The following is a 25,299-nucleotide window of genomic DNA, read 5'->3' as shown; positions in this document are numbered from 1 at the left end:
CACTGCTCTAGTATGCAAATGTGCATACTTTTAACATTTTCAATGATTTTTTACCTGATCTAGTAGATTAATTGGGCAAAACTGCACTGGGTCAAAGTCAAAGTGCAGAAGGAGGGCATTACGTGGATAAAAATGCTCCAGAGTTGTATGGTAAGGGCAGATATGAGATCAGGCAGGGGGACATACAGGACTTGGCTTTGGCTATTAGCCTCACTGGCCTTTTTGTCCTTAATTTTTCTGACTGATGGATCACCCATGTAAGTAGAGCTCAAGATCCAAACTCTAAGTTTACAAGAGTTTGTGATTTGAAAATGTTTGTCTGTAAAATAACAGCATGAATTTATTGTTTTGTTTTTTTATATTACTGGTGCTATTAAATATTTTCTGTAATGTTTATATGTACAACACAATATCAAATGTAGGCTCTGCACCCCTCAGACATGTCAGAGTGTTATATCATACACTAAATCTTTGATGAGAAAATTAAATTTAAATTTGGTAGTGATGAAATAATGTATTATTTAATTCATTTTAATATGCTGCTTCAGTTCCAGTCTATTTTTAAAGCTCAAATAAAAGCTGTCTTTGTCTGGGAACTCTGTCCCTACTCTTACTGATTTACTGGTTTTCCAATTGAACCTATACGAGCAAAGATTTTCAATAATTGCATTTCATCTGTTACTTCCATAATGATTAGTCTTTTAGCAGTTTCTGTTGTATAAATTAACATTCTGTTGCAAGTAACTAGACTTTTTATTACTTTTTAGATGTTTTTTATTTTTCCCGTCCCAACCATAATAAACAATAACAACAGTGATGAAATATTATATTGACTTAGTACTTAGTACCTTGGTCAAGATAATCAATGGATCACTTATTATGTGTAAAGTCCAGTTCGAAGCAGAAGAGAGTCAAACATATTGTTTAAACCAGAACTTCCCGTCAGCTTTTGGGAAAAAACAAATAAAAGTAAATCTTTGTATTTGTCAGTGGTAAACAACAGTGTGTTTGCCTGTTCTTAGAAGCAATGTTTAATTTTTTCCTCTCTGTCTCACCACTGCTCCATAGGAAGGTGATGTCTGCCCCCAACTTGTTGGGGGTAGGAACAGCACAAAACATCTTTGTGGAGTGTCAAGACTGCACTGATGAAAGCGATTTAATGGTTGAAATTAGTGTAATGAGCTATCCGACCAAATCCAAAACGCTGATATCAACATCTGTGAACCTCAACAGTGCAAATAAATTTCAGGCCTTTGGACAAATTAAGGTAATGCAGAAATATGGAAATCTATGTTACTGTTAACTGGTTTCGTTGGTAGGTAAGTCTTGTTTGGATTTGTCAGCCCTCAGTTTTTGCATAATAATAAGCAAAGTGATACAGAACAAGAGTTTAAGTTAAAGGTTAGCATATGTACACCATTAAGTTAGACACCTTACGTTTTTTAAATGTTTCTTGTGTTGTAAGATTTGTTATAAATTTGTTTTGAATTAATCAAACTGACTTTTTCATATTAGTCTACATTCAATAATCATTGATAAAACAAAAAAAATGTTTTTAGAAATGTTAAAAATTGTATTAAAAAAACAAAGCCAGTGGTGAAGAAAAGATTAAAGCAAGTTTATATAACCATTAGCAAATCTTCCATTGTCCAGGAGCAGTTGGCTCTATAATTGAAAGTAACATGTATAAAACTACACATACTTTTTATAGTGTTTTAGCCAGACAGATTAGAAAGGAAAGTTGGTCAGGGAGGTAAACATGGACCCAGTGATCACACAAAGAGGTTTAGAAATTCCTCTGCAAAAATGGGAGAATGTGCCCAATGGAAAACCCTTTCAGTTTTCAGGAAGCAACTTTTAGAGAAGAAAATCCAAGTTTTCCAGATACATTTTCAGGTCACAGCACACACGAACAAAGATGTAATGACTCAAAAACAGAACTATTTGAGCAAAACATCAAGAGCTATGATCCATTTACACCCGGCAATGATTATCATGTGGCCAATACAGTCCAGACAGTGAAGCATGATGGTATTTGCAATTTGTTTTGGTGGAGATCTGAAATAGTAAAGGAAGGATAAACACTGCCAAATGCAGATACTTGAAGAAAACCTTATTAAAAGTACATGCCAACTGAAATTGGTCTGATGATAACCATACAGCCAAAAAAATACTGACTGTTAATGAGTGGTCCAGCTAAAGCCTCCATTTAAAGCACATACAATCTGTGAAGGAGCCTGAAGACAGCACTTTACAGACAAATCTTCTTATCCAGGCTTCAAAAGACTTAAAGACTTAAGAGCCTGAATACTTTCAAAAATGACATATCAGATTGTTACAAATTAGGAAAGAGAATAAATAGAAAAACACTTTTTAATATTTTTATTATAAGTTTATACATTGTTGGGAAACTTTTAATTTTTCATTGAAAAATTACATTTGCAAAACTGTAAAGTGTGCAAAAAGTAGAAGTGTCCGAATAGTTTCTGAAGTGGCACTGCACTACCACCTTAACTTAATTATCTCATGTACCCTGCATTGTACTGTTTCTTCACACTGGTTCAAGATCCCCAATCAAGGCTTCAGTAGGGATCCACAAAGGAAGCAGTATGTTTACCTGCAAGCTCAGTTCCCTGATGTGAAACTGGAGAAAATTGTCCTAGTGTCCTTCCACTCTGGATACATCTTCATCCAGACGGACAAGACTCTCTACACACCCAACAGCAAAGGTAAGTTCAATACACAATGATAAAATGCTTCTGTATTTTTAGACATTCTGAATTTAAAGAGGAATTTCATAATAGAAAGAAAGTTGTTTAGTCTTAGCTCTTTATGTTGGATTGTCTTGTTATTGTTTTGTTCAAACAGTAATTTATGATAAAAGAAAGAGGTCATTGTTCAGCTTCTCCTTTATATCTTAAAAAAGGAAATCTTAAATCCTGCTCTGCATGCTTGTATCCTGGATACAGAAACAAGAAAAGTATATAAAGAGGTCTAAGTAGAGCTCAATAGATAAATGAAGGTCTGTTGAAAATAGCGGAAGTCTACAGATACCGATGGTTTTAATGTAACTGTGCTGAAAAACACTGTGGCATGTTGGGAAATGTGGCATATTACAATGCTACATAACATGGCCCAACATGCGTTGTCACATATGAGGCACACAACAACACAAATCTCTATCCTAATGAGGACATAAACAAAGTCTTTCTTTCATTCTTAAGTATTAACACAAAACCTACAGCAAAGTTTAAAATCAGACCAAAGAGCATCATACAATCATTCTAGTGTAGGAAAAAAACCTCATATCATGTCTCTGAAGCTTTGTTTTTCATTTTGAGTTTAAGGAAATTGTGTTTTAAAATATATGTATATGTTATGTTGATATAGCTGTTGTTCCTGCCAATGCTGCGCTGTTGCTTTGACTTATAGTTCTAGTGGTGAAAAAAAGACGTTCCGCTGGAAGTGAAGTTAAATGCAGGGTTACTGATACCCTTGGAAGCACAGCATTACTCTGTTTAAATGCGGAATGAAAGAGCTCACCTTTATGTTTTACTTAGAGTTACAACTAAACCTGAAAATCTGGCGCCTCCCTTTGGCTCCCACAGCAAACTACAATGTGTACAATCAACCCCCTTTGTAGTGTTGGGGATTTCTAAAAGCATTTTTTTTACGTTATTGCAATATCAAATTACTTGCTCTACTTGTTACTAGTGCTGTGTAATACTGCAGAGTCTGATAAAATAAATACAGGGCCTGTATTGCCAATACTGATAACCAATACTTTTAATATAAAGGCAATTTATGTAGGGAAGGGCAGTGTGTCATTTTGCATGAGATGAATCATTGTCAGTTTACAAATTCTTAACACACACACACACACACGCACACACACACACACACACACACACACACACACACACACACACACTTCAACTTGTCATGTTTTTTTGGAGACCTCTATTGTAACTGCGCTTGTCTCTAAAGGACTTTTTAGGTCAACTTCAGGTGCTGAAATGTTCTATAGGCTATAAATAAAAGACATTGAAGAGTCAGAACACACATATTTGAGGCATATTTTTTCATTTTCAAAAAATATTTAATCTAACAAGATTCAGTGAGCTACATATAGAACTTAGAAGATAGAAACAAAGTGTTGATCCTATCATGCTAGTATCAATCCAATGCCAATACCAGTGATATTCAATTGATATTTAAAATGATTTGCCCACCTTTAATTTTTACTTCACTTTACAATACTACATAACATGGTTATAGATGCATTGTCACATAGGCACACACTGACACAAAGCTCTATCCTGATCAGGACGTAAACATACAATTCTTTGTTACTTTGTAACACGTTACATACACTACTGTTACAAGCAGCTGAAAAAGCCAAACAGTCACAGAGCTAAATGTAGAATAACATGAATAACCTTTCTCTCAGTTCATTACAGGTTATTTGCACTGACCCCTAACATGGAACCAGTGGAGCGGGACAATTCCACCATAAGTGATACCTCTGTTGCCATTCAGTTTGTGGTATTGCTTTTGTTTTATTCTTTTATTTAATAATGAATGTGATATTGTAGAACTTTATTTTTAGATGAAGGCAAGTTGTCATTGTTTTATAGAGGATAAACCACTACCATCAGTCTGCACCAAGCAATAAACTAACTAGCAGACAGACTAGAATTTGACTGAATGGATTAATTTGGGATGGGTATTAAAATGTGTTATTTAATTGAATTTTGAGGTCATTTGGTTGAAGAATTCATTGTCATATTACATGTTCTGTTGCTTTTCATATCTAGGTAGTATGAAGGCAGTATGACTGAGATTGATAAAGGCTTGAGCTTATGGAGTCTTAATAGACTCTTAATGATATAACTTAATATGCCATGAAAACATTAAGTGTATAGAATAAATAATACAACAACAGTATGACAGAAGAGATGAAGGAGCTAGATTTTTTTTTTTGTAAATCAAAGTATAAGACTTTTTTTTTTTTTGGTTTTTATTTTGTTTTCTTTTTTAGAACCCTGAAGGCATCATTTTCCCACTCGATACAGTTTCTGTGAAATCAGGAATCCACTCTGGACATTTTCAACTTAATGAAATTGTCAGGTATATATTTTTTAATTCCATGCTTTGTTGTTTTGTTTTTGTTTTTTTGGAGGGGTGGGGGGGGGGGGGGGGGGGGGTTGGGTTTCTTGTATGTTACTTTTACATATATGGAATAACTGAGACACAGTGATAAGTAGAGTTTTAACATGCTTATATTTAGTACTTATTAGAATGCTAATATTTGCAAGTTGCACATGTTAAGCACCTGTACCATCGTCTCTGTGTTTATTACAATGGAATTTATTATTGAGAACGTGTGCGGTTTTGCAGGCAGGTGATCCATTTACATTTCCTAGATACTTGATGTGAGAAAGGGGTATTCTGCATCAAAGAAGTGGACAGAGCAGTTAGAAAGTAGTTTCACATTATATGTGAATGATTTTATAAAGAATTAACTAAACATCACAGGGTAATTTTATTGGCAGTATGCCATGCATTTAATGCCCCTTAAAACATTTTTGTCTTGCGTTTTCATCACAAAAAGGTGTTCGTGTCTGGCAGTAAGATGTTCCCTATTTTGCTGAAAAGGGTGTGCATAGGATTTTATCCAAGCTTGTTGTGATGTCACTAAAGCAGACATTAAAGTAGACATTAAAAGATAAACAAAGGAAAATTTCAGCAAATACAGTAAAAGTGGATTCTGCTTAACACACAAAACCTGGCAAACACACTTACAATTATTCATAAACATCAGCATTTCAACATATGCATGTTAGCATTTATGTTACTCATCTAAAAGCATCACCATGTCTCAGTTAAAAACAAAAATATGCCAAACTACACACACATCATTCTGGATATTTAAGCACTATGAGTGTATTAAATTGGGGATTCAGCTCTGCACATTTAAATTGGATGAGTCTTTAGGGAATTGAGAAAACCAAAACAGCAACAGAATTAGCCACTGAAACATGCCATCGTCCTGGAAGACATCCTTCACATGTCAGTCTGACTCTATGTACATGTGTTTGTCTTTTGAAAGCACTGGACTGTGGAAAGTGATGGCGAGTTTCCAGAGTAAACCACAGTTGAGCTATTCTGCAGAATTTGAGGTCAAGGACTATGGTGAGCTATCTCATGGGCATTTTCATCATAGACTGCATTTAAAAGATGGATGTAGGTATCATGCCACCGCCTTGTGAAGCTCTGTTTCTGAAGTCTCTAAGCATTTTTGGCTGTCACCATATTAGTAGCACACTCTTGCTTATTAACTAATATGGAGCATCATTTGCAATGTAAAGATTACGTTGTCATGAAATCGCTGTGTGCCAAGCAGGATTTGGGACCCAAAAAGGCAGGAAACAAATTCAAAATTACCTTTAATGCTTTACTTTAAACGGAATGAAAAAGTCCAACACAGTAGCAGTAGTGGGAGCAAAGAAAGTAAAAATGTGGAAACAGAGCTGGAAGACATGAGGAAGGACACAACAAAGGACAATGGGAGATGAGGATGGGAGAGGAAACCAGTGGGAACACAAGTGAGGTTAACTAAAATTAGAGAACATCAACTTGACACAACTAAACAGTGGAACAAAAAATACAGAAATACAGAGACTAGGCTGAAGGACCAAAACACATAAATGAAACTAGGACAGAATGGATCAGAAAAGGGAATTAACTCACCTAACAAACAAAAAAAATTAGAAGCACAAGAAAATAATACCATACCCACCGAAACATAAACAAACAAAACAGATTTTTTTTTCTTACTTGCTACAAAGAATGCAGGTTTAAGGCTTCTCCCCATTTTCTGGACTCACTTTTCAGGCCCAGGGGTTAAATCCACTTTAGATATAACCTGTACAACAATACTTTTACCCTCTTTACTTTATCTTCACCATACAGTAAAATGTCATTTCAGTGCTGCCCAATTTTGAGGTCAAGCTGACGCGTGAAAATCCTTTCTTCTATGTGGACAGTGATGAGCTCACCATCAACATCAAAGCTACGTATGTAAAATGTTTTTTAGATTTTAGATTGTTTTTTTTTTATGTTTTTTTGATGCTTTTATTTTAATCATACCCATTTGTTGGCCTCGTTAGCTTATTAATTACTTTCTTGTGGCTTTAGCTATCTGTTTGGTGAAGAGGTGGATGGGTCAGCTTTTGGGGTATTTGGAGTTTTGCATCAGGACCAAAAGACAAATTTTCAGGCCTCGCTTCAGAAAGTGTCGGTACATACTCACACATTTGTTCATCACTTTTGTGTGCCATCACTTCATCTTTATTATTGTGTCTTTCTGTCGCACACATTTTTCTTTTACGCACATGTATTAAAACACATGCAAAGAATGGAACAAATGTTTTCTGTTTGGGTCTAAGCTGCAATATTTTCATCCAGATGAAATAAAGCACTAACATTATGTGTGTTATGTGTTGTAGATTGAGAATGGTGTAGGAACAGTCACGCTGAAGAAAGAGCACATCAAACAGACCTTTGAAAACATCTCCAGCCTGGTGGGGAGCTCCATATTTGCAGCTGTCAATGTGCTGACAGACAGCGGTAAGAAATGGTAAAAGAGAGCATGTGAGTGTAATTAAAAATATCAAAGGTGAATGTTAATTATAGTAGTACACCTATAGCTAACACAAGCATTAATGGGTGTGTAAATAGCTGTGTTACTGAAATACTCTCAATAAGATGAAATACACCCACCAGCCACCTTGTTGGGTACAACTGTTTGACTGCTTGTTAATGTCAATCCCCAATCAGCCAACAACATGCCAGTTACTCAATATTGGTCTATAGACATGATCAAGATGACCTTCTGAAATTCAAACCAAGCATCAGAATGAGAGAGATGGATGTTTTGATTGACAAACTGGTCTGAGGATTGCATAAACTGCTGATATTTTCACACATAACCAAAAAATAGGAAATATCCCGTGAGCAGTCATTCTCTGTGCAAAAAGCTACACAGTAAACTATATAACTATGTAACTGTGTTTGGAGTTCTGGTGTTCTCTGGCAATTATCTCAGAATAATGTATGTGAGCCATCTCAAGGTCTTTTTGAAGGGCTCTGGCAGTGTTTCTCTCTGCACAGAGGAGCAGATATCAGCCCGGCTGTTCAGTTAATGCCCTTCCTAGTCCTGTCCAGCTCTCGTTGTGTCTTCTTTTCCACCTCATTTCTTGATATATCCTCTGTAATATTAAGACTATGTTGGGAGACACAGCAAACCTTACCTAACTTCCTGTGCAAGCTGAATACATTTCAGTAACAGTCTAATGCTATCAGTAATGACAAGCACACTAGCAAAAAGCAACCGTCTGTGTCTATATGTCTATAGTCCGATATTGTCTTTTGGGCAGTGTCTTCTTGTTGCCTTTTCAGTGTTCCTGTTGTTGCTTTCATTTGGATCAAAAAAGATAAGATTCATATACAATGATTTATGCTTCCTAACTTGATAGACTTATATGCCTGAAGTTTAACTGGCTTTGTCTTATGTTCCCTTAACATTTTTGATCTGTGTATCGTAAAACAAATCCTACATGTAAATTTTAAAAAGTTACTAATTATTAATTATATTAATTAATTACATTGTTAGATTATTAAAGTCCCCTGTTCAGCCAAATTAACTCTTGATATTATTATCTTTATAAATTTAAACACGGTTTTGGTAAATATTTAATAATGCCTGTACAATCAGTTCTCAGTTCTCCACTCTCTCTCTCTCTCACACACACACACACACACACACACACACACACACACACACACACACACACACACACACACACACACACACAGAAAAACACAGAACAGGGAGAGAGACAACCATGTGGAAAACACAACAGAGGACAGACGGAGACTTGTCCTGTGTGTGAAATTTCACTTCCATTTTATTGGGATTAATTGGGATCATAGCATTCATGGCGCAATATTAAATGTAGTCCTTATATTGTATTTATGTTGTGCTATTAATATACTGAGAGCCAACAACTTAAAATGCATCTAAGTTGCTTTTGAAATACTGCACCAAAAATAATGTACATTTAACTTTCTATATTATCGTTGCCCTGAAATCTTTGCTTGTCTGTTTTTATTGTGTTTTAAAGTGCTAATAATCATTTTTAATTCATATATTTAATGGAATTGTTTGTACAGGAAGTGAAATGGCAGAGGCAGAGCTGACAGGTATTCAGATTGTTACATCACCTTACACCATCCACTTCAAGAAAACGTCCAGATATTTCAAACCAGGAATGTCCTTCGATGTTGCGGTAATGTGAATTACCTTTATTTGCATGTTTGTAAAAATAAAACTATGGTTAGATGATCTGAGATACATAAATGGTCACTTTAGAAATGACCACTGGATGGCATTGTCACAGTCTGGCAGAGGCAGACGGTATGGATTGACGAAAAGGACCCATAACGCAGACTCCAAGGAACAGGGAACAAAACTTAAATATTAACAAAAAGCGAGCCGTTTAATGGGGCAGGTAAAAAAAGGTACAAACAAAGCAAAACTAACATTAACCTAAACTGGGTGACCTATAAACAAACATGAAAAAACCCTCAACATGAAACGTGGCCTGGATGGAACAATACATGGAAACATGACATGAACAATAGACAACCTGACAAAGAATGAGCAGAAACACACAGACTAAATACACACAAGGGTGATTAGGGGAAGTGGAAACACATGGGGAAACAGCTGACACTTATGAAACAAAGGAAGCAAAGCTGACTACACTGACGTAGGACATGGACCTTCAAAATAAAAGAGGAAACATGAGACGCAGACATGACAATACAAACTTGAAAACATAAGACATGCAGCATGAAACACATAAAGGGCAAAGGGAGACTAAAACACAGGGGTAGAAGACACAAGGGGAATCTAATAAACAAATGAACTTAGATAACCTAATGAACTTAAACATAAACCATAAACATAAAAAATAAACTAAAACTCAAAACGCTAGGTCAAAAGACCCAGGATCATGACAGAGGCCCCCCCCCTCCCCCCCCCCCCCCCCCCCCCCCCCCCTTATCCCCATGAAAAGAGAAAGAACAAGAAAATAAACATGAAAGAAAATCGTAAAATCGCCACTACCAGGATTGTGACAGGCATTGTGAAAAATGTGAATATTTGCTTTGACAGCGTTGACGGAGAAGTATAAAGATGGTCAAAAAGAGTAGATAAAATGATAAAAATGATAAAAATCGTTGTTGTTTTGCTTTGTTTTGCAGATTGAGGTTTTGAATCCTGATGGCTCTCCTGCACAAGGTGTTGCAGTGATGATTGACCCAGGTGATGTCCAAGGCTTTACCGCAGCTAATGGCATGGCGAGGCTTACTATCAATACAGTCAATAATCCTCAACCAATGAAAATCATAGTAAGTCATAAAACCTAATAGTTGTCAGTTGTTAGATAAGCTTATCTGATATGCAAGAATCTTCAAATCCCCAGTGGGAGAAATTTTTAAAGATACTGTTAGGTTAATTGTCTCATAATTATTATTCTGTATATATTTAGTTGTTACTGAATACTGGCTTTGATATAATTAAATTCAACTTTGCACATAAAGCAATGTTGTACTGTACATGGGTCACCTCTATATGCAGGCTGAATGAAAGTGAGAGCGAAGTCAATTACTTTATTAGCTTACGTGTGCTTTATTGTAGGCAAAGACCAACGATGTTAAAATTTCACCTGAAAGGCAAGCGTCAGCCACCATGACTGCTCTCCCATATGCCTCTCAGAGCAACTGTTACATTCACATAGGTATGTACTGAAATAACATTAGAGAGGTAGTGACATCCAAAAATAAATAAATTCTTAAGTCAAATTTTTTTAATGTTTTTAAAGGGGTGGATACAGCTGAAGTAAAAAACAGGCAAAACATGAAGATCAACATTCACCTCAGTGGGCAGCAAAATGTTCAAAATGACATAACGTACTTGGTGAGATACATATTTACTTACATAACAAACGTACATAGTAGACTGTACATACATACGAGATAAGTGTTGATGTTCAGTTTCTTATCTCTAGATACTTAGCAGAGGTCAGCTTGTGAAATATGGCCGTTACAGAACAAGTGGTCAAATAATGATATCCTTAATCATCACTGTTACCAAAGACTTGCTGCCATCTTTCCGCATCATCGCCTATTATCATCCAAATGATAACGAAGTTGTGTCAGACTCTGTCTGGGTGGATGTAGAAGACTCCTGCATGGGTTCGGTGAGACGCATAATAATGATGTAGCAATTTAAGTGGGAAAATTACACACCTGCGCACCACAGTTAAAGTTAGTATATTTCCCATTTACAGTCTGGTTGCTTTAACGAATACAAATCTACTTTTCCTTCCTTCTCCAGCTGCAGCTTCAATCAGAAGCTGGTTCTAAATTCTATGAGCCTCGCAAAATATTTAGCCTGAAAATCACAGGTGATCCAGAAGCCACAGTTGGACTGGTCGCAGTTGACAAAGGTGTATACGTCCTAAACAGTAAGCACCGTCTAACCCAAAAAAAGGTAATTTATTTTTCATTTATTCCCCTTCAAAATGACTTTAAGGAGTTTAAGGCTCACACTTTAACGGCAGTGGACTAAAGATACAAGTTGTTGCATTTTTTGCTCAAGAACATTTTAATATGTAACGGTATGGAGGAAGACTAAACCAAAAACTATAGAAATAACTGCCAGCACACTCATAGCTGAACCCCAAACTTAAACTATCTGCTTCTCTGTGTGTATAACGTCCATACTGTAGATTTGGGACACTGTGGAGAACTATGACACAGGGTGCACACCAGGTGGAGGGAAGGATAGCATGAGTGTATTTTATGATGCTGGGCTGCTGTTTGAGTCAAATACAGCTTCTGGAACTCCTTACAGACAAGGTAACCTCTTTTTTACTCTCACACTTGTATTACTTCTTTCTTCTAAAACCAAAATAGTAAAGTCTAGTCTGTGTTTATTTCCAGAGCTGAAATGTCTGAACCCCAACAGAAGAAAAAGGGCCGTTGATATGATGAATGTCACAACTACCTTATGTAAGATCAACAAACACTTACATGATCTTCTGTCATACACTTCAGGCTTTACAAACAACTCCTTGTGTTGCTAACATTTCTAAAGCTTAACTTTTCCATGCTATATGATTGTACAAGAAAAAATAAGTCAAATGTCTTTTTTTTCCTACAATACTACAAGATTTATTTATTATGTACAATAGTTCAGTCTGTCTCATCTACAGCTACAACAATTTTTATACTCCAATTCATTTTCCACATTCTGCGTTTGTGTTTTCTTATTCAAATTATAGTTTAATTATATGGAGAACATTTATAGGTTGTTTTGATTTAAAGTACTAGTTTTATCACTATTTGAGACTTTCCACTTTGCTCTGTTGTTGTACCAAAGTAAACATTTTTAAGTTTTTTTTTTCTATTTTGAGCTAAAGTAACATAAATGACCAGTAAAAAAAATGTGACAATGATTGTCAAATTCAATTAGATTTAGAAACTTTTTTTTATTTCTAATAAATAAACTAATTATTAGTCTTTTATACCTCTGTGTAAAAAAAAAAAAAAAAAGGGTCAGAAGGAGTCTCACCTTTTGTCTTTCTGTTAAATGCTATTTTCTCTACAGTGAGTCAATATAAAGACAAACTGGAACGTGACTGTTGCTTAGATGGAATCCGGGAAACCCCAACTTCATCTAACTGTGAGAAGCGCAGTGAGTTTATCGCTGATACAGCCTGTTTTGAGGCTTTCCTGCACTGCTGCAAGGAAATAGAAAAAAAGAGAGCTGAGAGGAAGGAGGATGGCCTCAAACTGGCTCGCAGTAAGAAACACGAACAATGGATGGAAGGTGGTTATAAATGGTCCTACTGGTCACTATAAAGGAATAAAAATGTGAACGTTTTAAAACTTCAGGTGAGGATGATGACAGCAGTTTCATGGACAGCAATGAAATTGTTTCCCGCACCAATTTCCCTGAAAGTTGGCTGTGGTCTGATATCAAATTGCCTGCTTGCCCTGCGAACAGAGCTAAATGGTTAGTGAGCTGAAATATAGAATTGAAATATCTTAGTACCTTCACTTCTCAAAGTGTTAATATTTCGTTTTTCAGTGAAACAACATCAGTTTTGAAAAATGTTCCTTTGCAAGACTCAATTACAACCTGGCAGCTCACTGGTATTAGTCTATCAAAAACTCACGGTGAGGATGAACTGATATAATTTGTCTCTAGATCAAGGAGCCAACCTATAGCTCATCAACTGGTCTTTCTTTTGCTGTGTTTGTGTCTTTGTCCGTTTTTCTTTTTTTCTCTTTTTTGAAGGTATCTGTGTGGGTGATCCATTAGAGATAGTTGTCCGTAAAGATTTCTTTGTTGATCTGAAGCTACCGGACACTGCTGTTCGTGGGGAGCAGCTAGAAATTAAGGCAGTCATCCACAACTATGGTCCCAATCTTTACACAGTAAGCCTGGTTCACCCAAGCACGTCAACACCACCATAATGTTCCATTCAATGACATTTTATCATCATCATTAATATTATTATTATTCAGTTAACTGTTCTTCAGTGGAACTTGATCAGAGACTGTAGCGATTTTTTATATTCTGTAGATTATCACAAAAAGTGTTTGAAATCCTTGAATGAACTTATTTTCAAGGTGCGCATTGATCTGACTGAGGCGGAACATGTGTGCAGTGCAGCATCTAAACGTGGGCAATTTCGTCAGGAGATTAAAGTCGGGGCCAAAAGTATACGATCTGTACCATTCACCATCATTCCTACAAAAGAGGGACAGCACCGCATTGAGATCAAAGCAGCTGTCAAAGACTCAGAATTGGGTATCAGTGATGGAATTGTGAAAATGCTACAAGTAGTGGTAAGAAAGAAAGACATATTCTACCAACTCACATAGCTCCCTACCTTTAAGAAACACATGAAGTCATTGAATGCAGCCAGATATGCAGGGTACAATTAAATACATTTAGAAATCAAGCATAGCATTGGTACAGGCAGGCACCAAAGTCAAGCTCAGCACACATTCCAGTTGAGCTATCACCTATGATCATTCTAAGGGTCACATATAGAGTGCCCCTTTTAGTCCCTGAAGCCTGCCAAACCTTCGGTTAATCTAAAAAATGCTTTGGAACCTACCTCCATCCTCCTTTTTATCCTGTCTTTTTTTTTTTTTTTTTTTTTTTTTTTTTTTTGTGTCCCGTTTGGATCTTTAGCCATCAGAATTGTTGTCTTAAGGCCAAGAAAGATGCCAAGCGGATTTATTTTACCAAGTGGATCATCATGGCCTTGCCATATTGGTCCATTTGATTGACCTTTATTATAATTATGAATTTATTTTATTTTCAGTTGCTACAAACGGGACAGACATGACTGGGGGATAGGACAGGGAGAAAGAATGAAAGAAAGAGAGGGAGAGAAAGAAAACCAAAGGGGAGAAGAGACGGTGAGAAGGGGGGGAAGAAAGAAAAAAAAACACCTGGGTCATCTGTATGGAGAAAAAAAACAGAAGAGAAAGCAAACAACAAAGAGCAACATAATAAAAAAAACGGCACCATCACAATAAACTAGCTAGCAGTAGATATCAGTAGATACTAAATAATAAACGATATTGTGCAGCACGCAAGATAGACAGCGCACAATGTGCTTTGAGGCAGCAGCCAAGAAAGCTGTAGTCCGCGTCTGTGAATACCCGTGTGTACACCTGTGTGCATACCTGTGCGGATCAGCATGCTTGCATTCCAAAGGTTTCTCCATGTAACGATCTGCTAGGGAGTGTGGGGGGGCCACAGCCCCGTCCTCCAGGGTATGAAGCAGATATGGAGGAGATCAAAACTCCAGACATCCAGAGGCTCCCAGAACACAAGAGACCAAGCAAGTGTCCTGTGTCTGATGCAACAATCCACACGTTTTACACTCAACTCTCCCTCAGCATATAGTAGTTTTCTGGGGAGGTTTAAGATTTCATTTTTTGTTTGCTTGTTTGAGTTTATATTACTTTGTTAGACTGCCAAAACACAGTATCCATCCTTTTTGCCATGGCTTTTCGAGCCAGGTTGGCACACTCGCTGCTCTTCCCATACCATCCTTCCTCGATGTGTGCTTGTAAGTGTAGGAAATATAAATTACTGCTGACTTAAAGTTGTTCTTTTTATTAGTGGATCTGGCTGAACTAAACTGAGATACTTCTTATAATCAAATCCACCTAGGACAAACAATTCTCATCTAAATTTGTTGTACAGCAAGTTAAAAAGTTGCTTGTTTTTTCAGCCTGAAGGCATATTGATCAAATCTACTCATACTCTAACTTTGGACCCTAAACAAAGAGGTACAGGTGAGTATCAATGTTAAGTAGCTCCAGTTAAAGAAAAGATAGTAACTTATTCATTTGCTTATAGCCTGATAATGAACAGCTATCATCTCTGGTTATTTTTTGTAAGTATTAATGAAACTTTTTCAACTTTATAGATGGCAGACAAGTGGAAATCCTCAATAGCAAGATTCCTGTGATAGATTTTGTTCCCAACTCACCTACCAGCACACAAATCTCACTAACAGGTAAGATATACACATCAGAGTGCCTGCAGTGTCACCTCGGTATTACTGGAGAGATAAGAGGCAGTGGTGCCAACAGGACTAAATTTCATTCACATGGCAGTTCCAGTGTCATGTCAGATTACTCACAGTAATAGTTTCTGCAGATTTTCAGCACAGTCTTGTCTGCTTGGGAAAAGCACTAGCAATATTCAACATGCAGTGACATATCGTCAGTGATGATCACACTAATGATCAGCCTTCAAATGCTTACATCATATCTGCCAAAAAAAACCCAAACATTTCAAGCATATTAATTAATTAAAATCATTCATATTATTAAAATTATATGTAAAATGCATATGGGATTACTGTATTTATTTGGTAAGAGCTACGTGTTCCACCATCGGTGTAACTTTGTGCTGAACATTGGGGGGGTCAAGATCTCTGTCTAAATAAATAAATAAATCTGGGTAAATTCCCAGATGATTAAATGTACAACTATTTTGCTGGTATTAACTGAGTAAATGAGTAAATAAAATCAACAGCCTATTTATGCAGAACTGCTCCCAAGAAACACAGATGTTTACATCAGTGCTGTAACAACTTGTACTGTTATAACTGCACATTACTTTTCTCAGCTTATATATACACGAACTTATTGAAAGTTACATGTCTACTTTTTAATGCACAGGTACAATACACAATCTGCACTTTTCTAATTATTCTAAATATTCTTAACTATTTAAACATCTTTCAGTATCCTGCTCTGTTTGCACACTATCTGTACGCTAATTTCAACAGCTGTACTGTACTCTGCTCTGGTAACTATTGTCTTTGATGTAAATATGTAAAAAAAATAATAATAATTTTGTTTTCTGTTCTGTGTCCTGTTCTTTTTGTATATGTGCTTTTCTTTGCTGCTGATACAACCAAATTTCCCCTTGTGGGACAATTAAAGGATTATTCTATTCTAATTCATAATTTTATTGTAGGGGTTATATTGGTTGGGTCTGATTATTGGAGGGGTCATAACCCCCCTTACCCCCCTGGAAATTACGCCCCTGTGTTCCACCTTTTTCTCAGTAGCAAATGATGAGACTGGTTGTGTATTAATTTCAGGGAAACAACAGAGAAACGTGCTCAAGAACACAATTAGTGGGGAGTCAATGGGTGGTCTGATCTATCAGCCTTCAGGATGTGGAGAGGAGAACATGATTCACATGACCCTACCAGTTATCGCAGTCACATATTTAGACAGAGCCGATCTCTGGGAGATTGCGAACATTGACCAGCGTCATCAGGCCCTCCAGCACATCGCAACTGGTAAGTTAACACAAACTGTTAGCACAGGTATGAGAGATTTCTTTTTTAAAGCCCTGTGTGTAAAAACCAAAGGTCACACTTGGCAGTAACCAGCAATACAAAACCACCTAATTTAAAAATACTATTCAAATAGGTTTTCAGTAACTTTTAGTACAGAGTTTGAACAATAGTGAATAACTTGAGTTTACTTTCTTTGGTTTGTTTAGGATACCACAACCAACTTGAATACAGTAAAAAAGATGGATCTTTTGCTAGGACTCAGGATGAACCCAGCAGCACCTGGTGAGGCCTACAGTTGTTGGTTTTTAATATGTAAATGTTTGCATATTTTCTCACTCGGATTATGACTATGTGTTGATTTTACATATACACCTTTCTTCTACTAGGTTGACAGCATATGTTGTCAAGGTGTTCGCCCTGGCCAACAATCTGATAGCAGTGCAAAGTGAAGTGATCTGTAACGCTGTCAGGTTTCTGATCGTGAACACACAGCAACGTAACGGCATGTTTATGGAAGTTGGAAGTGTGTCCCTCAAAGAGATTCTTGTGCGTGCACTGATTTCATTAACATTAACTCTTCATTTTAACAAAAGCCTGCATAAAATACAAACCTGCAGAATAGTATACCAAATGTCATTTTGGATGAATCAGCAAACTTTTATTATTAAATATATTAAGAAGTAGTATATATATCAGTAGTTTTGACATGCTTGTGTGTATTTGCGTGTACAGGGTGATGTGCTTGACACAGACTCAGATGCCTCCTTTACAGCTTTCTGCGTCATTTCTATGCAAGAGTCACACACAATATGTGCTCCAACTGTTCATGTGAGTGCCTTTTTGTTCGTTATCTCTCTTTTTTTAAAACTTTTACGCACAGAATGTGAAACCCAGTAGTCAAATATAAAAAATGAAGGATAGTGTGTTTACTGATCTATCGAAAGACTGGCAGTCTGTACATTTTGTTCCCATATTGCAGATCTTTAAACATCTGTGCAGCTGCAACTTAAATCTTACCCGTCGACGTGATCTTACATTTCTTCTACTTTTCTTTCCTTCATTGTTTCTTTCTATCCAGAATCTGCAAGCGAGCATAGACAAAGCAGTGGGCTACCTGGAGAGGCGTCTGCCAAGCTTAGTCAACCCTTATGCTGTTGCCATAACATCATACGCCATGGCCAATGAAAACAAACTAAACCGAGAGATCTTCTTTAAGTTTTCTTCCCCAGGTGCTGTAACACAACAATCCAAAATATAAAGATAGTAGTACTAAAGTGGAATAATAAATAGCTTGTGCAAAACTACATCAACAACCGCATCACAAAAACTTGGGTCAAACGGATTGACTCTCATGTCTAACATTCACGTACATGTTAGCTTATTAGAGATTCATGTAAAGCATCAGTGTGGTTGTGTAGTTACCTGCAAGAAAGAAAAGCTCAAAAATGCTATAAATATATGCGTGCTATTTAGCATTCCAGGAATTGTTCTGTAGTTCAGTGCATATCCTAGCTTTCTATAAACGCAAGATAAAGTGGCCTAAAAATGTATTTTGACATTATGGCTACGTTCACACTGCAGGTCTTAATGCTCAATTCCGATTTTTTGATCAAATCCGATTTTTTTGTCTGCTTGTTCACACTACAACTAAAATGCGACAGCAAACGTGCTCTAGTGTGAACGCTCAAAGCGGCCCGCATGCGCAAAAGAAGACGTCACACACAACGCGCTCTGTTTAGACCCAGAGCAAACAGTATTGTTTGACTGATGGCCCTTAATGTAAAGACTTCGGACTTTATGTTTCCCAATTTTTGCTTTAAGTTATTTTGTTATTTACATAATAATGTAGATAACCTAATAATTATCCTTATTGCTGTTTTAGAGGAGCGGTGCTTCAAAGGATAGTTGCAGATTTCTGTCAGAATCTGCAGATTATACAGTACAAATAAAATGTTCACGTTGTCTTCCCAAGAGTTTCGCTGGATGGCCAGGAAGCGTTCACGATGGCTGTGTCCCAATTCAGGGTCTGCACGCTTGAAGTACGCGCACTGTGCGTACTATAAGTACGAGAAGTGCGGAAGTGAGAGGCTTGTGAAATGGGACGGTCTAGCCTTCGTCGCGCTGTTCAGGTTGCCTAGCAACCATGATACTAACCGCGAGAAACGTTACATACAGCTTTGTTTGACATAAATGAAGGAGAAAAAATGTGAAAGAAAATGATTTTTTTTTAATACACATCTGTCAACTGGAAAGCACAATTGTTAGTATTTTAAGTATTCTATCTATTTTATTTATTGAATTTTATTGTTTTATTTATATTTTGATATTGCTAGGGATGATGCAATGATCGGGGACCATTCTTAATTTCGTTGTTCTCATGACAATGACAATAAAGTTTCTGATTCTGATTCTGACAAGCAGAAAGTTCCACACAAATGAGTTTGTTAGTTTTGAAGTTATATACAACTCAAAATCAGTACAAATAGATGCGTATTCTGACACCCAATAATGACTTTACTAAAGATCAGAGATTGGTTTTATTGCTTTCTGTCGGTTAGCTTGTAGAGCAGCTTGACAACATTTGAGTGTGGACCCAACCAGTCTCTGTGACAGTTTTGGCGACAGCTATTAACAGATTTTTGTTCTCCATGACATTTTTTTAATCTATTTTTTAGCAGCCACGGTAAGTGGAGAAGTTTAGTTTGGATCATTTATGTAGTGTAGGAGGTTTTACTAAATGAGTGACTCGAACATTTTGGATCAACATCCTGCTGGATGAATGTGTAACCTTTTTTGGGGGGTATATTTCTTTAAGCGTGATTCTAAAATATATGACATGAGTGTTTGTGATTCCATCTTTATATGCACGTTCACCTGCCACATCGTAAGAAAAAGAAAGTAAGACACTGATGTTTGCACCTCTGTGTTTTTCCCTCCATCCATCCATCCATCTTCTTCTGCTTATCCAGTGTGCATTTATTCCTAGCAATCTTCTTTGGGTTCCTTCTCTTTCCATAGGACCAACAATTATCTACTGAATTGTATCTGGTAACTATTACTGAAGTAACAACAAGCATTGCATTTCTGCATTTCACTCCTCCTTTTTTCTTCAATCCTCCACCCAGCCAGCACCTATCAAATAGCAGCTTTCTTTTTGAAAAAATGGAATGCATTTTTCTTGTGTATGAATTTGTGTATATATTTATATAACCTTACCCACCTATTATCAAGTTTATTATAAAAATTATTTAAATTAAAGATTAGACAGAGCACCACATTACTTGATGCAAAACTGTCTCTGTGTTTTGCTTAGATTCGTCCTATTGGCCTTCACCTGCAGGACGAGTTTTCACAGTGGAGGCCACGGCTTACGCTCTATTGGCTCTTGTTAGGGCCAAGGTAAGTATCTGTGTCACAGAGCAGTACATGTAGCTAAAGTGTACATGTAATAGAAGATTGAGCTGCCAGGCAGGAGGAAATGAGGAAGACCACAGAGAAGATAATAGATGTAGTGTAGGAGGATATGCAGAGGTCTGTGGAAATCGTGCTTATTATATAACAGCTTTGATAAGATTTTCTATATTTAACTAAAATAAGACAAATACACTGTATTTCAACCCTTTTCTTCCATTAAAGGCCTTTGATGAAGCAAGACCAATTGTCCGATGGTTCAACAAACAGATCAGAGAGAATGGAGGCTATGGGTCAGCTCAGGTAAAGAAGACATCTTAATATCCTCATGTACTGATCCACTGATGAAGTTAATCTTGCTCTGGCCACAAATTATTGATCACTGATCATTTTTCTCCCCAGGCCACAATGACAGTGTACCAGGCAATAGCAGAGTACTGGACCAGTGAAAAAGAGCCAGATTACGATCTGAATGTGGACATCTTGTTGCCGGGGAGGTCAAAGCCTGATAAATACAACTTTAACTGGGAAAACCACTTTGCTACAAGAACATCTAAAGTGAGAAAGTGTTCTTTTTCACATAAGTAAATACACAGCATCTCTGTTCCTTCTGCTTGCTATGTGTTGATTTCTGCATCCTTAACAGATCAACGTCATAAACCAAGACGTGAAAGTGTCAGCCACAGGACCAGGAGAAGCAACACTGACGGTAAGTAAAATGCAATGTTTTGGTTGTTTATTTGTTGTTTATTTGTTTCCTTGTGTTTGAATTTGCTGTAAGCTCCTGTTGTCTGTATCACAGATAACGTCGCTGTATTATGAACTGCCGAAAGAAAAAGAAGACAACTGTCAGAAATTTAACCTGTCAGTGCAGCTCCTTCCAGGTAATTTGCTGCCCTCTGTCGGTTTATCCATCTTAAGATAACTGTACACATTTTTTGACTATCTATGTGAGGTAATTTTCTTATTTTAATTTGATTTTTTCCGAGCTTTTTAAAAATAAATACTGTAAATCAGATTTAAAGTCTTCCATTGCTTTGCCTCTGCAGAGTCGCTGGGTGATGATGAAAACATCTACAACCTAAAAATTAAGGTTTTGTAAGTAGACAAAAAATAAATATATGTATATTTCATTGAACTTTTCAAATGATTTGATTTCCGTTAAAGGTTTTAACAATATTATATATTATTCCCACCAACAAATGAACAACCTTGAGCTCACACTTGGAAAATTTGTGAAATTAAGTCACCAGGCAGAAAAACACCTGTTGCGACCGCGCACGGGGCGATCTGCACTAACCTGCTAATGGAGATTTGCCCTGTTGATGCGGTTATGCCGTTAACGTCATTTTAACAAGATTAGCGCTGACAGCACTAACAATTTTATTTAAAACATTTTTCTCACAGCTCTTGTTTAGAGCTATACAGATTTGTAACTTTTGTGTCTTTTACTGCTGATAAAGAAATTGTTCTTGCCTTTTCATTCTTTGATTACTTATTCTCCCTGTTCTGTTTACAGCTATAAGAACAAGGAGCGTAATGCAACCACACCAGTCTTGGATATAGGCTTGCTAACTGGCTTCACTGTTAGCACAAAAGATCTGGATTTAGTAAGAAAAATAAACACAAATGGGCTCAAATTGTTCAGAATTCAGTATTTCTAATTAAGGAGGCATCTTTAAATTTTGAACCGTGGATGTGTGTGTTTCATTGTAGCAAGCCAAAGGGCATGCCCGCACTATTTCAAAATACAGGCTGAGCACTGAGTCAGAGAGAAGATTGCTCACCATTTACCTGAACAAAGTAAGCGATCAGTGTTCCCCCTCTCTCTACTTTTTCTCTTTTGACCTGTGCTCACATCATTTTTTAATTCCTTTTCATAACTTCTCTCCTCTAGGTTCCTTACACGGAGCTGGAGATTGCCTTTAGGGTCCATCAGAAACTGAGAGTGGGCATCTTACAACCAGCTTCTGTATATGTCTACGAATTCAGCGACCAGCTACAAAGTGATCGTGAGTTTGGCATCTTTGAATCGTTTTTTGAGCGTAAAGGATTCATCTTTGCTTCCAGTAGATTTCACTTCATGTGGTTGGGTGCAATATTACATTTTTAAATGTACTACAATGGTGCAAAAACATCTTTATTTGTCAATGCAGACACAAAATGTGTGAGATTCTATCATCCAGAAAGGAAAACTGGAGAGCTGCTGCGCCTCTGTAGAAATGATGAATGCATATGTGCTGAAGGTAAGCAGGAGATGACGCTACATACATTTTTTTTAACCTCTGAAATTCTTTATTAAACATTTTTGGTATACAAAGGTTAGAACAGGTAGATTGTACACAATACTTGGAAGTTTTTTTTTCTTTTTTTTTACTATAAAAGTACTTTAGACACTCCGTGACAAATACACCCGTGTGATTCAATCGCATCAATGTGGCCAAAATCTTTGAGGAATGTTTCCAGCAACTCTTTGAATATGTTTTGTGACGAGTTGCGGAGGCAACCTGATACTACCAAGATGTAATGACTCGGCTGCTGGGTGTATATTGCAGTTGCTAGTTAGTTTTTGGTAATGTATTTGACCCATGAGATGTATGATTCTATTGTTTAATAGGAGCTCATCTGTCAGTCAAATGCAGATAACACAAACACAGCTCTAACATATTTAAAATGTGGCTTAGATCCATGCAGCCATCACCAGTCCACAAAATTCCACATAATCTCATTTAGTTCCTTTATCCCTTTGTGCCTGTTGTATATTTCCAGAGAATTGTAGTATGCAGAAGAAGGGAAAAATCAACAATGATGAACGCAAAGATAAGATTTGTGAGACTACAGTGAGGAGCAAAATAGATTTTGGTAAGTTTGTTTTTAATAAATATGGAATAAATACTCTAAGGAACAGAGCAGGTGAGCTAACAGTCTACAAACTGTCTGTCCTCAGCATACAAAGTGAGCGTGGAACAGTTTAAAGATGGTTTGTCCACAGACATTTACACAGTGCAGGTGCTGGAAGTCATCAAAGAAGGTAGGTTGATTTTATTTAAACCTGTGACAGAACCAAAAGTGTTTGCGATTTGTATTGTTTCCCTATCTGATCCCCTATGGTGATACCAGATATCTTCTTTGTCTGAATTTAAGACATTTTCAGCCATCATTATTTTCAAATATTTGGCTGAGAATTTCTCAGAATTAAAATGCCACCTAATTTTTCATAGCTGAGCTTCTTCTTAATATGTGAATTTTAAAGGAATCACAATTAAGTATGATTTAGATTCATTTTCTGGGCTCTGACCAATAATTCTTCCCAAACTGCCTACTTATGTGTTTGTTTGTTTTCAGGTAGTTTGCAATCTTTCAGAAGTGATGATTAGAGCTACAAATAATACAAAGAAAATGTAAAAAATTCCTTTGTGTTATTTGCATTTGTTCTTCTATGTATTGATTACAGGAAGTTATGATGTGGGTGCTCAGGGTAGACAGCGCACGTTCCTAGGTTATCCACACTGCAGAATGGCTTTAGATCTGGGAGTGGGCAAAACCTTCCTTATGATGGGAACATCTGGAGATATTTTCAAAGATGAAAAGAGTCAATCGTAAGTTGTTGTTTTTTTCTTCTTGTGATATTGGGAGTATTCATAGATTTGTAAGATTTTTTTCTGTTTTTCACTTTCAAATTAGGTATCAGTATGTCCTTGGTGAGAGAACCTGGATTGAGTACTGGCCTACAGTAACAGAATGTACAACTGAGGAACATAATTCTACCTGTTTAGCCATTAACGAGATGGTCAATGAATACATGATCCGAGGATGTCGAAATTAGTGAAACTGAAGAGAATAAAAAATAATAATCTATAAATATTTTTTAAAGGTTGAGTAAGACACTTCTTAAAAAAAGGCAAACAAAAACCTGCCTTAGCAACACAGAGAATTAGACTAGCTTTCCGAAGGAGAAAATAAAGAAAAAAATCATAAACTGTATATTAAAGACAGACTTCCAGGTCTGTAGTGAGGCCAGTGAGGAAGTGTCTTAAACGTGCATTCTTCCACCACATCCCAAATGTCCCCTGATGGACTGAGACAGAGACAGGAAGAGGAAGACAGGCAAGAATAGAACTGGTCGACTGCAAGGAGATAATAGGTGAATTTTTCAAGTAGTATACAGAAAAATAATCAGTTACTCCACATTTACATTACATTTTGAAAAAATACAGTGTAAATGGTACCTATATTTGGACAAACATGTAAGAATCGTTTGTAAAACATCATGTAACATCATGTGTACGAAGGTGGTTAATAGATAGTTAATAATAACAAAAATAAAATGTCAGCATGTTTACCCATGTAACAACAAATAAAATTATATAACCTGAGTTATATCTGCACTACTTGTCCTTTTAAAAAAAAATTATTTTATATCGAGCTTTTTTTCCTTCCTCAAAACTTAGGTTACAATGGCAATGTATGCACTGTGAACTGTGCGAGAACAGATTGCCGTCATATTTGATCTTAGTGGCTGCAATTGTGTTTGATAAGCTAACATAGTCACAGTGGAAAATGTTGAGAATCACACTGTAACGCACTGGTTTTCAGCACTGATTAATGCTCTGTAGAAATACTCCCAATGCAGCTACTGGTTTTCTCACACAAGTCAAATGAAAGTTAGAACAAAAACGAAGTAAAGGTAATTTTTGGAGGCGCCTTGGATTTCTTTGCAATAAAGTATTTATTTCATGGTCTGAAACTTTTCCTCTGTGTAGAAAACTTGATCAGTCAGTGAAGAGACATATACAGGTCTAAATAACTGTGGCATTGTAATTATTTTTTTGTTTCTTTTGAACAAGTAAACAACAGAAAGGCATTTATATGTCAGCTCTTGGCATTTCTCTACTATATGCAT

The 25,299-nt window shown here is 36.6% G+C and overlaps 1 protein-coding gene across 1 annotated transcript; it reads left to right on the top strand.

Moving 5' to 3' along the window:
• Window positions 1-117: 117 nt before the first annotated feature.
• Window positions 118-25,095, top strand: LOC146573013 (complement C3-like). The gene is made up of 43 exons (XM_085277519.1): window positions 118-257; window positions 1,069-1,267; window positions 2,567-2,729; window positions 4,451-4,545; window positions 5,042-5,130; window positions 6,113-6,195; window positions 6,992-7,079; window positions 7,201-7,303; window positions 7,512-7,632; window positions 9,238-9,353; window positions 10,333-10,479; window positions 10,769-10,868; window positions 10,953-11,047; window positions 11,139-11,330; window positions 11,468-11,623; window positions 11,862-11,991; window positions 12,076-12,144; window positions 12,743-12,937; window positions 13,030-13,150; window positions 13,226-13,314; window positions 13,436-13,575; window positions 13,771-13,989; window positions 15,396-15,459; window positions 15,594-15,683; window positions 16,782-16,985; window positions 17,192-17,267; window positions 17,372-17,531; window positions 17,718-17,813; window positions 18,064-18,214; window positions 20,299-20,384; window positions 20,622-20,699; window positions 20,799-20,954; window positions 21,043-21,105; window positions 21,199-21,280; window positions 21,446-21,494; window positions 21,916-22,006; window positions 22,113-22,199; window positions 22,294-22,408; window positions 22,553-22,642; window positions 23,166-23,258; window positions 23,344-23,427; window positions 23,851-23,995; window positions 24,081-25,095. Exons 1-43 carry the CDS (start codon window positions 133-135, stop codon window positions 24,220-24,222), a joined length of 5,037 nt encoding a protein of 1,678 aa, XP_085133645.1. The 5' UTR covers window positions 118-132; the 3' UTR covers window positions 24,223-25,095.
• Window positions 25,096-25,299: the final 204 nt, after the last annotated feature.

The sequence above is a fragment of the Mchenga conophoros genome, linkage group LG6, assembly GCF_057382185.1.
Source record: "Mchenga conophoros isolate Kocher_MC1m ecotype Shallow Benthic linkage group LG6, M_conophoros_male_GT1.1, whole genome shotgun sequence".
Taxonomy (NCBI): domain Eukaryota; kingdom Metazoa; phylum Chordata; class Actinopteri; order Cichliformes; family Cichlidae; genus Mchenga; species Mchenga conophoros.
This window is presented reverse-complemented; position numbering and strand designations above follow the sequence as displayed.

Excerpts from the sequence above, each read along its gene's own strand:
- LOC146573013 (XM_085277519.1), top strand. The coding sequence starts at position 133 with ATGCTCCAGAGTTGTATGGTAAGGGCAGATATGAGATCAGGCAGGGGG. Across the intron at positions 10,480-10,768 it reads CTCAACCAATGAAAATCATA|GCAAAGACCAACGATGTTAA; the intron begins GTAAGTCATAAA and ends GCTTTATTGTAG. Across the intron at positions 18,215-20,298 it reads CTTTAAGTTTTCTTCCCCAG|ATTCGTCCTATTGGCCTTCA; the intron begins GTGCTGTAACAC and ends TGTTTTGCTTAG.